The sequence below is a fragment of the Lineus longissimus genome, chromosome 19 (genome assembly GCF_910592395.1).
Source record: "Lineus longissimus chromosome 19, tnLinLong1.2, whole genome shotgun sequence".
Classification (NCBI taxonomy): domain Eukaryota; kingdom Metazoa; phylum Nemertea; class Pilidiophora; order Heteronemertea; family Lineidae; genus Lineus; species Lineus longissimus.
This window is the reverse complement of record NC_088326.1, coordinates 1,555,929-1,568,598: the sequence shown is the minus strand read 5'-3', so window position 1 is coordinate 1,568,598 and position 12,670 is coordinate 1,555,929. Positions and strand designations below refer to the sequence as shown.

General features: G+C 41.5%; 2 protein-coding genes across 4 annotated transcripts in view; one reads left to right on the top strand and one right to left on the bottom strand.

Annotated features, from left to right (window-relative positions):
- Positions 1-2,247, bottom strand: part of LOC135503319 (kelch-like protein 38) — a 4,532-nt gene extending 2,285 nt beyond the window's left edge. The window contains exons 1-3 of the mRNA XM_064796848.1: positions 1,919-2,247; positions 866-914; positions 238-521 (exon numbers count right to left, since the gene is read on the bottom strand). Of these exons, the coding sequence (XP_064652918.1) occupies positions 238-521; positions 866-888 (307 nt within the window). The 5' untranslated portion in view covers positions 889-914; positions 1,919-2,247. The remainder of the gene's footprint in view (positions 1-237; positions 522-865; positions 915-1,918) is intronic.
- LOC135503316 (tudor domain-containing protein 7-like) overlaps positions 1-12,670 on the top strand; it is a 22,439-nt gene extending 9,769 nt beyond the window's left edge. For all 3 annotated transcript variants that reach the window (XM_064796839.1, XM_064796840.1, XM_064796838.1), the window contains exons 11-28: positions 2,888-3,021; positions 3,164-3,298; positions 3,520-3,631; positions 4,138-4,257; positions 4,691-4,837; positions 5,038-5,122; positions 5,550-5,645; positions 5,816-5,916; positions 6,362-6,523; positions 6,996-7,204; positions 7,470-7,713; positions 8,036-8,260; positions 8,598-8,708; positions 9,106-9,209; positions 9,651-10,239; positions 10,426-10,497; positions 10,895-11,123; positions 11,300-12,670. In XM_064796839.1, the coding sequence (XP_064652909.1) occupies positions 2,888-3,021; positions 3,164-3,298; positions 3,520-3,631; positions 4,138-4,257; positions 4,691-4,837; positions 5,038-5,122; positions 5,550-5,645; positions 5,816-5,916; positions 6,362-6,523; positions 6,996-7,204; positions 7,470-7,713; positions 8,036-8,260; positions 8,598-8,708; positions 9,106-9,209; positions 9,651-10,239; positions 10,426-10,497; positions 10,895-11,123; positions 11,300-11,514 (3,090 nt within the window). In that variant the 3' untranslated portion in view covers positions 11,515-12,670. The remainder of the gene's footprint in view (positions 1-2,887; positions 3,022-3,163; positions 3,299-3,519; positions 3,632-4,137; positions 4,258-4,690; positions 4,838-5,037; positions 5,123-5,549; positions 5,646-5,815; positions 5,917-6,361; positions 6,524-6,995; positions 7,205-7,469; positions 7,714-8,035; positions 8,261-8,597; positions 8,709-9,105; positions 9,210-9,650; positions 10,240-10,425; positions 10,498-10,894; positions 11,124-11,299) is intronic.

Below are 12,670 nucleotides of genomic sequence, written 5' to 3'. Positions count from 1 at the left end.
AAAGTGATTTAAATAATACTACAGTAGAACCTGCCTTAGTGGAAACCTCTCTATTAAGGACACTAGCTTTGGTCCAAAATTTATTAAGGACACTAGCTTTGGTCCCAGATTTGGTCTTTCCATTCAGTTTGACCTCTCTAATCAGAACACCTCTCTATTAAGGACAGCACTTGTCAGTCCCGAAATAAAGAGGTTTCCGCTGTCTGAACGTAAACAAGCACAAATGATGATACGAACCTGTGACTGCACTTTGCATCGGATAAATACATCGCAACAAATCCAATATGTCCTCCAACCTCTTCCCAGGCAGCATTATTTCCGTCTGGTTCCTATTCGCGAAGTTGGTCAGAAACATCGTGCGCCAAACGGACGACCATTCTGCCAAGTATTGTCGGTGGACGTACAGCTTCTTTTTCTCGACGACCAGAATGACGTCGCTGAGTTCGTCCGGATTCATGAAGTCACGGAATTCGTCTGATTCCATGTCGACGTTTACGTTATGTGTGCCGTTTGGGAGGTCACTGAAAATGGAAGTGATAGATTTGGTCTTGTGTGTTTGGATGAGATTCCTGACTGCTGGGTGCTGGCTCTCGTGTGCCAGTCCTTTATCGTGTCTCACTTCTGGTGCTTGAGTGTCAATCGATGTGTATGGTCTGTCATTGATTTGGCTTAGAGATTGAATGCCTTCATTGACCGGAGTAACACTCCCAGTGTGCAACCTGGCTTCAAAAAACAATGAAACCCATTGATTGTAGGATAGTATCTCTAATATGGATTGATTCTTATCTGTTGGCGACAAATGCACTTGGCACCAGCTTGAGGTTGGGATCAAGGGAGTCAGAATTTGCAGTAATAATTAACTTACTTTTCATTAGGTAGCTCCGACATAGTTGCAGTCTGTAATACTTTGCTCTCTGTGGAAAAGAGAAAGATTATTGCTGAAGAATGAATATCGTTTTGTATACTCTTTCGGTGGCTGAAATCCTTGAGAAGGAAGAGAAACTTAAAAGAATGACATGCATGTTCGTTCTCTGAGGCAACACAAGAAACTCAGTTTAAGACTTTGAGAACTTCAGAACAAAATAATGTTGAGAAAAGCTCCTACAGTTATTTCAGCAAGTGACCAGGCCGCCAGGCAATCACTTATCCAATTCATAACCCATTAGAAACTGAAAGATTGATAGATTTTTTCATAAATCTCGCCAAAATAGGCAGCAAATCTCATCATTCTTTGGAGCTTTCATGAGAATTAGAAATACATTAGATCAGGGCCTACTATATATACTGGTGAAATGGGCAGACGGCCCCAAGGCACTGTGTCAACACAGATTGGTAAACTCACAAAACACAAATCTCTCATAAGTGCAAAACAAAATAGACAGGTTGTCTTTTGTCTCCAAAATGTCATTGATGTCTGGTGGGTTGGATCCAAGTGTCAGATGCAGTCCAATTTTGATTGTGATCTTTGGCAAACCACATAGCATTATCGAACTGAACTGCAGTGATACACACCACTGATAAGATTTGACTGATTATGCATCGATTCTCTTTTAAGTATGTTTCTACATTGATTAAGCTCCCACTTTCAAAAATATGCGCTGATCATTGATCTCTTTGTGATACTTGCAACCAAATAGTTACCTACCTGAATTATTTATTGAGGTAGGCCTTTGTTTTGATGTGTGTAGGCAGTGTCTGATCATTGAATCTAAGCTTTGGTCTGATATAGCTGAGGTGTGCGTTCATACTTGCTGTGTGGGTGAGAATCATCCGAATTAATCTGAATTTCAGGATTCACTGGTCAAAAGTTGTAAAATTATTTTTAGTTCTTTTGTTGAAAATGACCCACAATGATCGCTCTCTGTCATATATTTTGTGCTTTAATCTTGATGAGACAAAGTTTTAAAAAGATACTTACCTTTAAAAGCTACTGCATAAATTCTCTCACAGAAGTGTCAAGTCCATAGTCTAATATCCTTTGCTACTCATAGATCAGTCTCACAGAAAGCTGTATCCGTTTAGAAAACTATCCCACTCATGAAAGAGTTGAAACAGTCACTTTGTCCACAGTAAAGACAAGTTTCAAACTCCCATAAATCTGTTTGGAATAGAAATCCTTATCCGTGATATTCAGAGAAATAATTTCATTGGACTGTCAGCTCGTTCAGTTCAAAGTGTGGGAGCTGAAGGATTGAAATATTTATGATGAATTGTCAAAACCGTACCCATAACCCAACTTCTATGTGTGTGGGTATTAGATTGTGAAAGTCGATTTGGTTCAAACAAACAGTCAAAAATATCTCATCTCCTAGAATCGTATGAATGAAAACAGAGCCAAAAAAATGCGCTTCCAACGAATTCCGTCTCTCTCAAAGGACTGAAAGCAGTAGTAAAACTTTGTCATAAGTGTAGACTTAATCCTATTTGAAAGAGCGTTTATAATAGTTCCTTTGCTTTTAAATCATTATGTCCGCACGTTAATGGCATTCATATTCCAGTAAATAGTTGTATTAGGGCTTTCACTAGCGATCTCCGATCTTCTAATCTAGGAAAACAAGCTTTCTATTGTTGTAGGCCTAGGCACACGGGGTATGCACACAGGGCCTATTCAGGGGCGGCTTTGACGAAATATTGGGTTGATATCTCGGTGTTTGTGTATGCTAATCGCGTTCGATTGTGTTTGCTTATGTAAAAATTAGTATCATAGGCTTTGTTGTGATTAACCCTTTGAGCTGTCAAAAGAGATAAATATTGGAGAAGTGAAATTTGATGAGCTGGGATTGAATTTCATGGAAATTAATCTCGTTGCAAAACATCTTGGAAAATGGAGCCAATCAAGATGAGTGGTTGCCCTTTCTCATCATTCCCCTCTTTCATGTCTTTTCAGTTGATTGCCACGAAACCCTCGGGAATGTGGAATACACGCTTCCCTATTGAATACAAAGAAAAATATGGCGAGAATTTACCATCAAATTATGGAGAATTACTTAAAAGCTGGGACGATATTATCAGAATTGAAGAGTAAGTTCTCTTAGACTGTAACTGCGTGAGAAAACGGCCAGAATTTCATAATCTGCCATATGAAAATCGTAAAAAGTATGTTTTTCGGAAATATTTGTAAATTGCATAAATGACGTGGCGTTTGTGTTATTTCACCCTCTAGGAGTGCAGCAGCGAAGACCATGTCTATATACTATCCAGTTAGTCAGTCAGCGACGAAAATGATGTCAACATCGTCTGGTGCTGCGTCCAGATTTGAGAAGGTCATCATCCCGCCGATGAAAACATACAAGGCTGGGTAAGAAACCTCTGATGTTAATTTTGTTTGGATCTGGCTGGAACCCTGAGGATCTCCTCTCAAGCTTCATGTCCTATGGGCAGAGGTCGCTCTCTCCGATTTGGAACTTGTAAACAACTTGTTGGTTGGGCTTGCAGCAGACGATGCCAATTTACACCAAACATCTAACAATCGTTACTGTTGAAATTGAGATAACTGTGAGATTCTGCCTTCTTTTTCAGTGATAAATTGAAAGTGTTCATATCATACACGCTGCATTGCAATGAGTTTTACGTCCAGGAGGAAGCCTCGTGTATCGAAAGGATCATGGAAGAAATCCGAGGCCACTATGAGGTGAGTTTAATAAACTGGTCTTGTACACTTGGCGGCTAAGTATTCCTCCTGCCCGCTTGTCACAGCCATAATCATAATAATTGGATGGGGTGTATCAACCATCAAGCCTTGTTACAGTACTCCATTTCACGAACAATGGCACAGCACGCAGAACAAGCCAAGCGGGAAACCTGCCAGTACTTGACTTGGCCTGTTTTGGCCCCAAGCCTCGTTCCACAAACTAGGCCGGTCTTGGTCAGGCTTTGTCCGAGTCTAGCCTAGTCAGTATGTTTGGATACCTTGGACTCACTGTCAAGATTACTTTTGATGGGCACAGTAAGTAAGTGGTTCATGAATGCTGTGGTTAGGCCTTGAGAAGTGCTCAAACTTGAGCGCTGTCTCCAGGCATTTATCAAAAGTCCACTTGCTCATGCTTTCATATAGCTAAGGGATCCCACTTACCCCAAAACTCGTAGTTATGATACATTTTGTTCAATTCCTTATGATGTTTTTTTTCTATATTCTAGTCGCGCGGCTGCCCGAAGGAAATTACGAAAATGGAGGAAGGGAGTTACTGCGTGGCGCAGTTCAGTGACGATGGTAACTGGTACAGGGCGAAGGTTATATCGACAAGGGTTTCTGGAAAGGTAAACGTATGTTTCGTCGCTTACTGTGAAAATCTTCTAACCCAGATGAGCACCAGGCCAAAATGATACTCTTTGGGGACACATCTCAAGATATCCCAAGCACCGAGCTAACATCACTGTAGGTATGAATGGATAGGGCAACATTGACGTCATAATCCTGACACCAGTGGCTTGTGATCTGGACAAGACACTTTACTTAGAATGTAAATAAAACTAAGAATCCAGTTGTTTGTACTTTGTTGTTATGCCAAGGCAGACGAGATAGTTCCAAGTTGGAAACATTGAAAGCCAAATTGATGACCAGACACTTGGGCAGAAAATCAACTGGCTTGACAAATGCAAAAAATGAGGAGTTTATGTGTGAAGGTCTTTATCCATGTGTTGTTTCATGAGTTTGTTTTGTGGAAATGAAATTTTGAAATGATTTTTTCAGTTTGAGACGGAAGGAGAGGTTCTTTATATTGACTACGGCAACACTGAGTTTATCCCCAAGTCGAAGATGAAGAGAATGTTATCATCAGTTGCTAAGGAACCAGCACAAGCTATAAAGTGTTCGTTACACGGGGTCACACCAACTGAGGTAAATGAACTTCGCTCTATCAGTCACCAGTGCGGTCTGGATGGGGGGGGGGGTATTGTCAACCTTGTATGCGGAATGATTTTCACTTGCTTGGTCTGTTGCATGTCTGCCCAAACCTGGCAGCTCTCTCCAGTGCAGCCACTTGATAAGCTCTCAATTTAGATTTCTTTGTTTTGTTGACTGTTCCTTTTCTCTTCCAGGCCTCTTGGAGCATAGACTGCATCAGGGAGTTCTGTAAACTCACGGAGGACCAGCTATTGACTGTTGAGGTTCTAGACGTCATCGGTGAGTCCTTGAATCTCCTTCTCCTTCTTCAGCCTGCCTGTGCCATATCTTCAGTCCTGTGTTGGAGATGAAGTGGTTTGTTGTTTTGAATCTGCTGTGTTCCCCTCAGTCTTGCCTTGAACTCGGTGTCTGCGGGCCAGAATTTCTGTCGCCACCTTAGCAGTACAACAGGAATTCTAGAGCGCTGGCAAATGGCATCACATAGGGTATGGTCCAGTGATGGGGGCAAGTCTGTCAATGCTGGCACCACCATGGCCGAATTTGAAACTAAACCTAGTTCATCACAAGAATGAGAATAATGGAAATGCCGAACATTGGGCTTGTAATATGCATTGTCTTTGATCGCGTCAGTTTGTTAAAATTTCACCGAATGGACCAGTAGGGTGTTTGATTTTGATGTGACATCTTTTCACCGTTTGTTTTTCAGATGACACTTGTGATATCTCGCTGGGAACCGACCTTCTCTGTATCAATGACGTCCTCGTAGAGAAAGGTTATGCAAATCAACGATTAGTAGAACCAGGTAATGTTTGATATTCGAGTTTGCTGGGCGACTGTGCCGGGATTAGAAACAGGGGTAACTTTGAGCAAAGGGGATCTGAGAGGGCACAGTGATTACATGTACATGTATGAAGTAAAAATGTACTGCTTAACAATGGAAATTGTAATCAACATGTATTTGTTCCTTTCCAGATACCTTGGTGATACCTGATGATGAAAATCTCGACGTCTTTGTGTCATTTATCAACAAAACATCGGACGTCGTTGTACGCCTTGTGGGGCCAAACTATTCAGTGAGTGGATTCCCGTTATGTTTCTCTGAAGGACGGTCCTTGTAGGCCTTAGTAAGAGCTCACAGGTGCTGAACCAAAGACTCTGATTGTCAACTTTAACTAGCAGACCACTTACACACAAATAATGACATTGTGCTCATGTAGTGATGACATCACAGATCTGTGTGTACTTTTGGGGAGGGAATTTTAAGTTAGTTGAGAAGAGTTGTTCATGGAGAACAGATTGAGTCAGGAGGACATATTATCTAGAGGATAAACTATACCAGTACATATGACAAAGAATGATCACAGGCAAGAGACCTGGGCTGGCCCATCATATGGAGTGACTGTATGAGTGGAATACAACCAATTTCAGTAAGTAATGACAAACTTTTCACTGATCACTGGTGCTGAACCCAGGCCCCTGAACATTTTATAAGTCTTCCTCCTTTCCTTTTGTCTCCAGGAACTATTAGAGGACCTCGAAGAAAAAATGGAGAGGTTTTACACCAAGAAAACCATCCCTCCAACATTCGTGCGAGCTGGTACGCTCTATGCTCTCGTGAATGAGAACGATGATGGTCTTTCGGTCAATCGGGTCCGTGCTATTCACGTTGATGGCGAAGAGGTGAGGATTGAATCATAGTTTGTGTAAACTACTCATTGTTGACCCCCTGCCTGAACATTCCTTTTAATTTGACCTTTTTGGAGATCTTCATCTTCTGCTGGTTGACACTGGTTGGCCCGTGTCTGTCATTTTGGTGTAAATTGCGTTGCACTGCGGTTATGCGCCAGGAATCCTGGCCCAGTGCATCCGTCTTCGGCAAAAGGAGATCTCCAGCAGCTACGCAGGACCACCAACTTTATAATAAAATCCGGACTGACTGTTTAAAACGTGGTGAACGAAAGAAAAGAAGAAAAAACTGGTTGGCCCCAACCACCAGCCACCTAAGAAGCTAAAAGTTCTGACAGAAGTGAAGGTGCAACCAAGAAAATTGGCATAGTTCCTGAATTTGTTTGAGAAAAAGCTCCATTTTCTGTAATCATAGATGCCAAGTTTAGAAAAAACTAACATTTAGGTGCCGTTTTGTTCATCTTAGGTGAATGTGTCATTTATGGATCACGGTGGAAGAGAAACCGTCAAGGTCAGCCAATTGAGGAATTTAGACAACAAGTTCAGGAAGCTGCCGTATCAGGCCATTACTGTCAGTTTATCAGGCTTGGAAGAATTTGAAACGAACGAAGAAATTTTGGAGAAATTGTTGGATGATGTACTTGGAAAGAGTTGCTTGGCGAAAGTTGTTAGCAGGTAGGTAAGAAATTGAGAAAGTGAGAAAAAACATTTTATGTAATTTTATTTCATCATTGTTTTATATCTGGGAATCTACTACTGTAACCCAGGAAAATTTGGCGGCAGGTTAATTTGCGGATTTGTGCTGACCGCAAATACCGCAAAATTAACCTGCCCGCAAAATTTTCCTGGGTTACAGTATTCATTAGTTTCATATCAAATTTGGATTCTGATGAATATTGTGGGTGCCGCTTTCAAACCCGAATTCCAATGCCTATTCCAGATCAGATCGTCTGAGTGTGATCCTCTTTGACACGTCTTCTGAAAACGACGTCAACGTCAACAATCTCCTCATGGAGACCGTCAGCGACCAAGACTTGTCACCACACCTGCCAACAGATGGCTCTCTCAAGGAAGTTTACATCATCCATATTGACCCTAATGGCCTGTTCCACCTCCAGGTGCCTGGGCCGGGGAAGCAGCGCCTTGAGACGATGATGGGAGAGATCCAGGCACACTTTTCTAAGGTAGGGGAAATGATACATCAGTTTTGAACTGGCCTCATGACATGGGGCCAGAGTGGTAATCCTGCTAGAATGACTATCGGTCTTTACCAGCATGATTTTCAACGAAGTTACATTCCTGCAGCTTAACATTTTGTTGAGGACACCTGAGATCCCTTGTCCGTCTTTAGACAGATATTTTAGGAGTGGCAATGTTAGTACAGTTTTGACAAAGTTAACATGTTTTACATTAACTTCTTTCCATTCTTTGTTACTAATGTTTAGCGTCCAAGTGACTCGAAAATCTCAAACGGATTTCCTAATTCTACAACATTTCATTTTGCAGAGGATTGGTGCGGATGAATTCATCGCGAATCCTGAACCGGGCCAGATAGTCTGTGCGAGAGACCTGGTAGACAGTCGATGGTGTCGGGCAGAGATTCTCCAGGTTCTTCCCGACAGGAAGGTGGAGGTGTATTACGTCGATTACGGCAATTCAGAAGTCACCGAGATCAGCGAACTGCGTAGTCCAGCTAAAGCTAGTCCGCATACACTGTCATTCCCTCATCAGGTAAAACCTTTCTTTCTCTACGTGTAACGTCTTTGTGATGGTGACTTTGGCCAATGATGACTGAGGGTCAGAACATGTTTTGTTGGGGCACATTTTGGGGGTAAAAAGGGACATAAGCCCTTTCTAGGAGTGGCATGGCACTATTTTGTGGAGTTTTTTTATGTCCTACTGAAAAAAGAAACTTATCAGATGAACACCTCCTGAGAAAGTGGAGTAACCTTACCAGTTACATTGGTCATACCTCAAGAACCTCATTTAAGTAGGTTTATCCAATTTATGTCATAAGTCATCTCGCATCAAAAGAGAATGTACAGTGACCTTGACCTTTCTATTACAGGCAGTGCAGTGTACATTGTTCGGTTTACCGCCTCCCGGGAAGATGTGGACCCAAGAGACTGTGAGGACTCTTGAAGCCTCCATCGATTTGGATGCGTTTGTGCCAATTAAGGTATGTTCGAAGAGGAGCAACGAGGTCTAGTTCTGCCTGGGAGTTCAACCCGATATAACAAGTTAGATCCACCCTTGTAAATGAGTTAGTTCTCCCCAGGTAGAAAAGTTCTACAATGAAATGACGTGGTGATGTCATTGGCAACGTCACACTCCTAGCACCTGTTATGTCATGACGTCATGGGTATCATTACGTCAGAGCCCTTGTTAATGATAGCCTGATTTGATTCATGACTGTTCACATTGGAGATAAGTCGCCAAACCATCATAGGCTAGTGACAACCATCACTGCCGTGATGCCAGTACACCAGTACTTGAGGGTTGTGCTTCATCTAGAAAACAATTCTGTGATGTTTTATCGGAAAAGATAATGACATGGTCATTTCCTTCTTTTGTAGACCATGACGCAAGCAACAGACAACAGTCCGGCGGAAGTGGTCATGTTCCTCTTCGACGAGAATGAGAGGAATTTCATCCCATTGAATGAAGATATATTAGAATTGTGAGCAAACTGTTTTGTTAGCTATGCACCTGTCGGCACTTTTCTTTCTTTCTTTTTTCTTTTTTTTTTTTTTTTTTTTTTTTCAGCACTGATGTCCTTGATTCTCAGTCGAGACCGTAATATTTACTCATGTGATAGACATCACGAGTTACTTCCTACTTACAGTACAATCTCCAATACTGTTTTGAGCCAATAATGTCCCAGTTGATGCTCAGCTTTGCTTTCAACTCATTAGAGACTCAATTTTTTAATCAATCTGTTTACCACTATCGAACTGTTTTAAATCCAAATATTTGCTTCTAACTCCATTGTAAAGTGCCTTGGAGCGTGCTCAGCTTGTACAAGGCACTATAATATCCGGTATTTATTAAATTATTATCATTATTTTATATTTCGATTGTGCATTGGTAACGAGCCAACTAATGCTCTTGTTCCCTGCAGTGCTGATGACTTGGAAGCCGAAGTGAATGATGTCGTATTTGATGATTTAGACGACGTAACTTTAGATGAATCGGCTGAAGCCGCCTATAGGCAGGAAGCGGAACTATCAGATGGTGCTACGGTAGCCTCGGATGCTTCAACAGCCATGACGTTGGATAGTCTTGATGTCAACATTTCAAAACTGATGGACACCACTGTTGATGCTTCTGAAGTTGGGCTGAACAATTGGCTAGTCTTGAATCACACTGGCGTCAACGATTCTTTAAATACTCAAAAAGAGGAAAATAACAACGGGCAAACAGTTACAGATATTCAAAATATCTCCGCTATTGAACCAGCGGCGCCACCAAACAACATTGGCAGCAACTCAAATTCGAACTCTGGGTCCATAGATTCGTTCCAGCTTCCAAATCATCGGACTAAGTCCATAGACTCGACGGCGAGCTTTGATAGCTTGTCGGAACCGTTATCGAGTATGCGGATGAAATATTATCACAGGATCCCGATACCGACGATAGCAGACATACCGGAGGTTGGGAGTTTCTTCGATATTCATGTGACGTGGGTTTGTGATCCAAGCAATTTCGCAGTAAGTTGTAAAGAAATTCTTTCCCACGTTGGCTGCTTTCTAACGTTTGAGACAACTTTCACAACACTCCGTTGTGAACTGTCTGTAACCGGTCGAGGATGATAACATGTTAACGTTGTTTATCAGGCACTCGTCATGTAGGATATTGTTAGAGCCAAACTGATCTTTCTCCTCCTTTTTCCCCAGGTTGTCCCCTATGACAGTCAAAAGGATCTCGAAACTCTGATGTCGGAGATGTACAGTGCTTATCAATTCAAGGTTAGTGTTTGATTAACCGTACTGTAAAACTACAAAATTTCAGCACCTGTCTATTCTTGCAATTGGCAAAAACGATATATATGTGACCCGTCACAGCAAAACCAGGCGCATGTCGCACAGAAGATGATCCTAAATGACAGCAGGAGATAATGGAAGAAATTGATGTGCTCATATTTCACAAAAGGCAGACAACAGAGAAATGAACAAACAGTCCGTCTCAATCTGCCAAGCTCAGAGCGACATGCGCCTGGTTTTGCTGTGACGGGTCACTCACATATCTCTGCGCACTCAATTGGTCTTATATCAACGGTGAGCTTTTTGACCCTACATCACATCAAGTGTCATCAAAAAGTGAGTTACAATCTCACTAATTCTAGCATTTTTTGTAATCTTTCAGTGGCAGCATACAAACTTGACTGTCTTTCACAAAGATCAGCTTTATGCTGCATTCTACGAGGATCTCTGGTATCGTGTGGTGGTTAAGGATCTCCTCCCTGAAGAGCAAACAGTCTCCGTGCAGTTCGTCGACTATGGAGACTACAATATAGTGCCAATGGATACATTGCAACCTCTGCCTGGAGACTTTAGGGAGCTTCCTCTACAAGCTTTCAGGGCTGAATTGAGTGGTAAGTTTACTTTAAGATCTTACTATCAAAAGTGTATGTCCAGGTTTAGAATTGTTAAGGGAATTCTCTGCAAGAAGATAATGTGGTTACATGTGCATTGATGTACATGTACATGAAAGGACATGTCAGCATGAGGTCAAGCCGAAACAGTTATCGTATTTGCATTTATCTTCCAGGGATTTGTCCGGCTGATGGTAAAGCGTGGTCGAACAACTGTGAAAAACGCCTGAGAGAACTCCTCAGCGATCGCGACCTTGTGGCCTTGATCAAGGACAATAACATCAAGCAAGGTCAAGCCATCAAGGTCAAGTTGGTTGACACATCTGACGAGGAAAACGATGTGTGTATTGACGATGTGTTAGTTAATGAGGGGTTTGCCAAATATGTATGATGCTTTGTTTCGCTGTTTCATCAGTAGACTTGGGTACCCTTGCAAAAGGTGCCCTCATAGAATCTTTGATGGCCGATGGTAGAATCTATGATCATCATCACAAACCATGTTTTACATCGGCGGTACCATCATAGATTCTAAGTAAAATGTCATTCCTTTTAAGGAGCATCTCAATATTGATTGAAGCCTGAAAAGACCAGTTTTTATCTTGGGGTGTGGGGGTTTCATCTGTTACACCAGCCAGTCTTCGTTCTTGAGGTATTGAAGAATAGATCTAAGAAGTGAGGTTACAGCTTTCTGTTTTTAGTCTTTTGGGAGGCAGGATTGGTTCAATCGGTGATATGAATAAAGACTAGCAAATGCTTTTACTTCAATTTTGTATAGAAAGACCTAGTGTATATGTACATGAAGTTTTAGATAAAAGCATTTGCTAGTCTTTATTCATATCACCCAATGAGAGGTAATTTTGTTGTCATTTCAAGGCTTCAACCTGTTTTGAGGTAGTCTCTTAATCAAGATGTCTTTAATGGTATGTTTCAGTTGCTTTTTAAATTTTATCATCGGAACGGGATAAGAGACGCCATGAAAAGTGTTTGTTCCGAGAAAATGTTGGACTTATTAGGAAAGTACCAATGCACTGGTGTACATATACAATAAAATGAGTTTCGTGCTGAGCTTTGAGGAGGAACATATGATGGAAGTTAATAAGGCAATTTAAGATTAAAGTTAAATTTGTGGTGAAAGATATTGCTGGAGGATGTCCGTTTTAGAGACACAGTTGGAACTGACTTATTGGTCGTCATGCGGAGGTCTCTATTCTAACCCTGTTGATAGATACATTTTACAACTTTTGTGGGACGTCCAATAAATTGATTGAAATGTTCATAGATGTGTATTTGACTCTGCTTGTCATAATGGTCGCAAGCCTTCATAATCAAACAGTCAGACTTTGTCACAAATTACTGCAATCGCTGTGTGTACCTAATTGTGCTTCGTATTATGTTCTTCTGACGTCACACTTGATATGCCCTGATGCAAGCAGCAGCCCGGCCCGTTAGCAGAGGTAAACTGCATCTAGATCATTGTGTTCATGTTGTTATTCATGCTTCCGCCGCTGCCATTCATCTTAAAATAAATCTGTACATAAGAATTACAA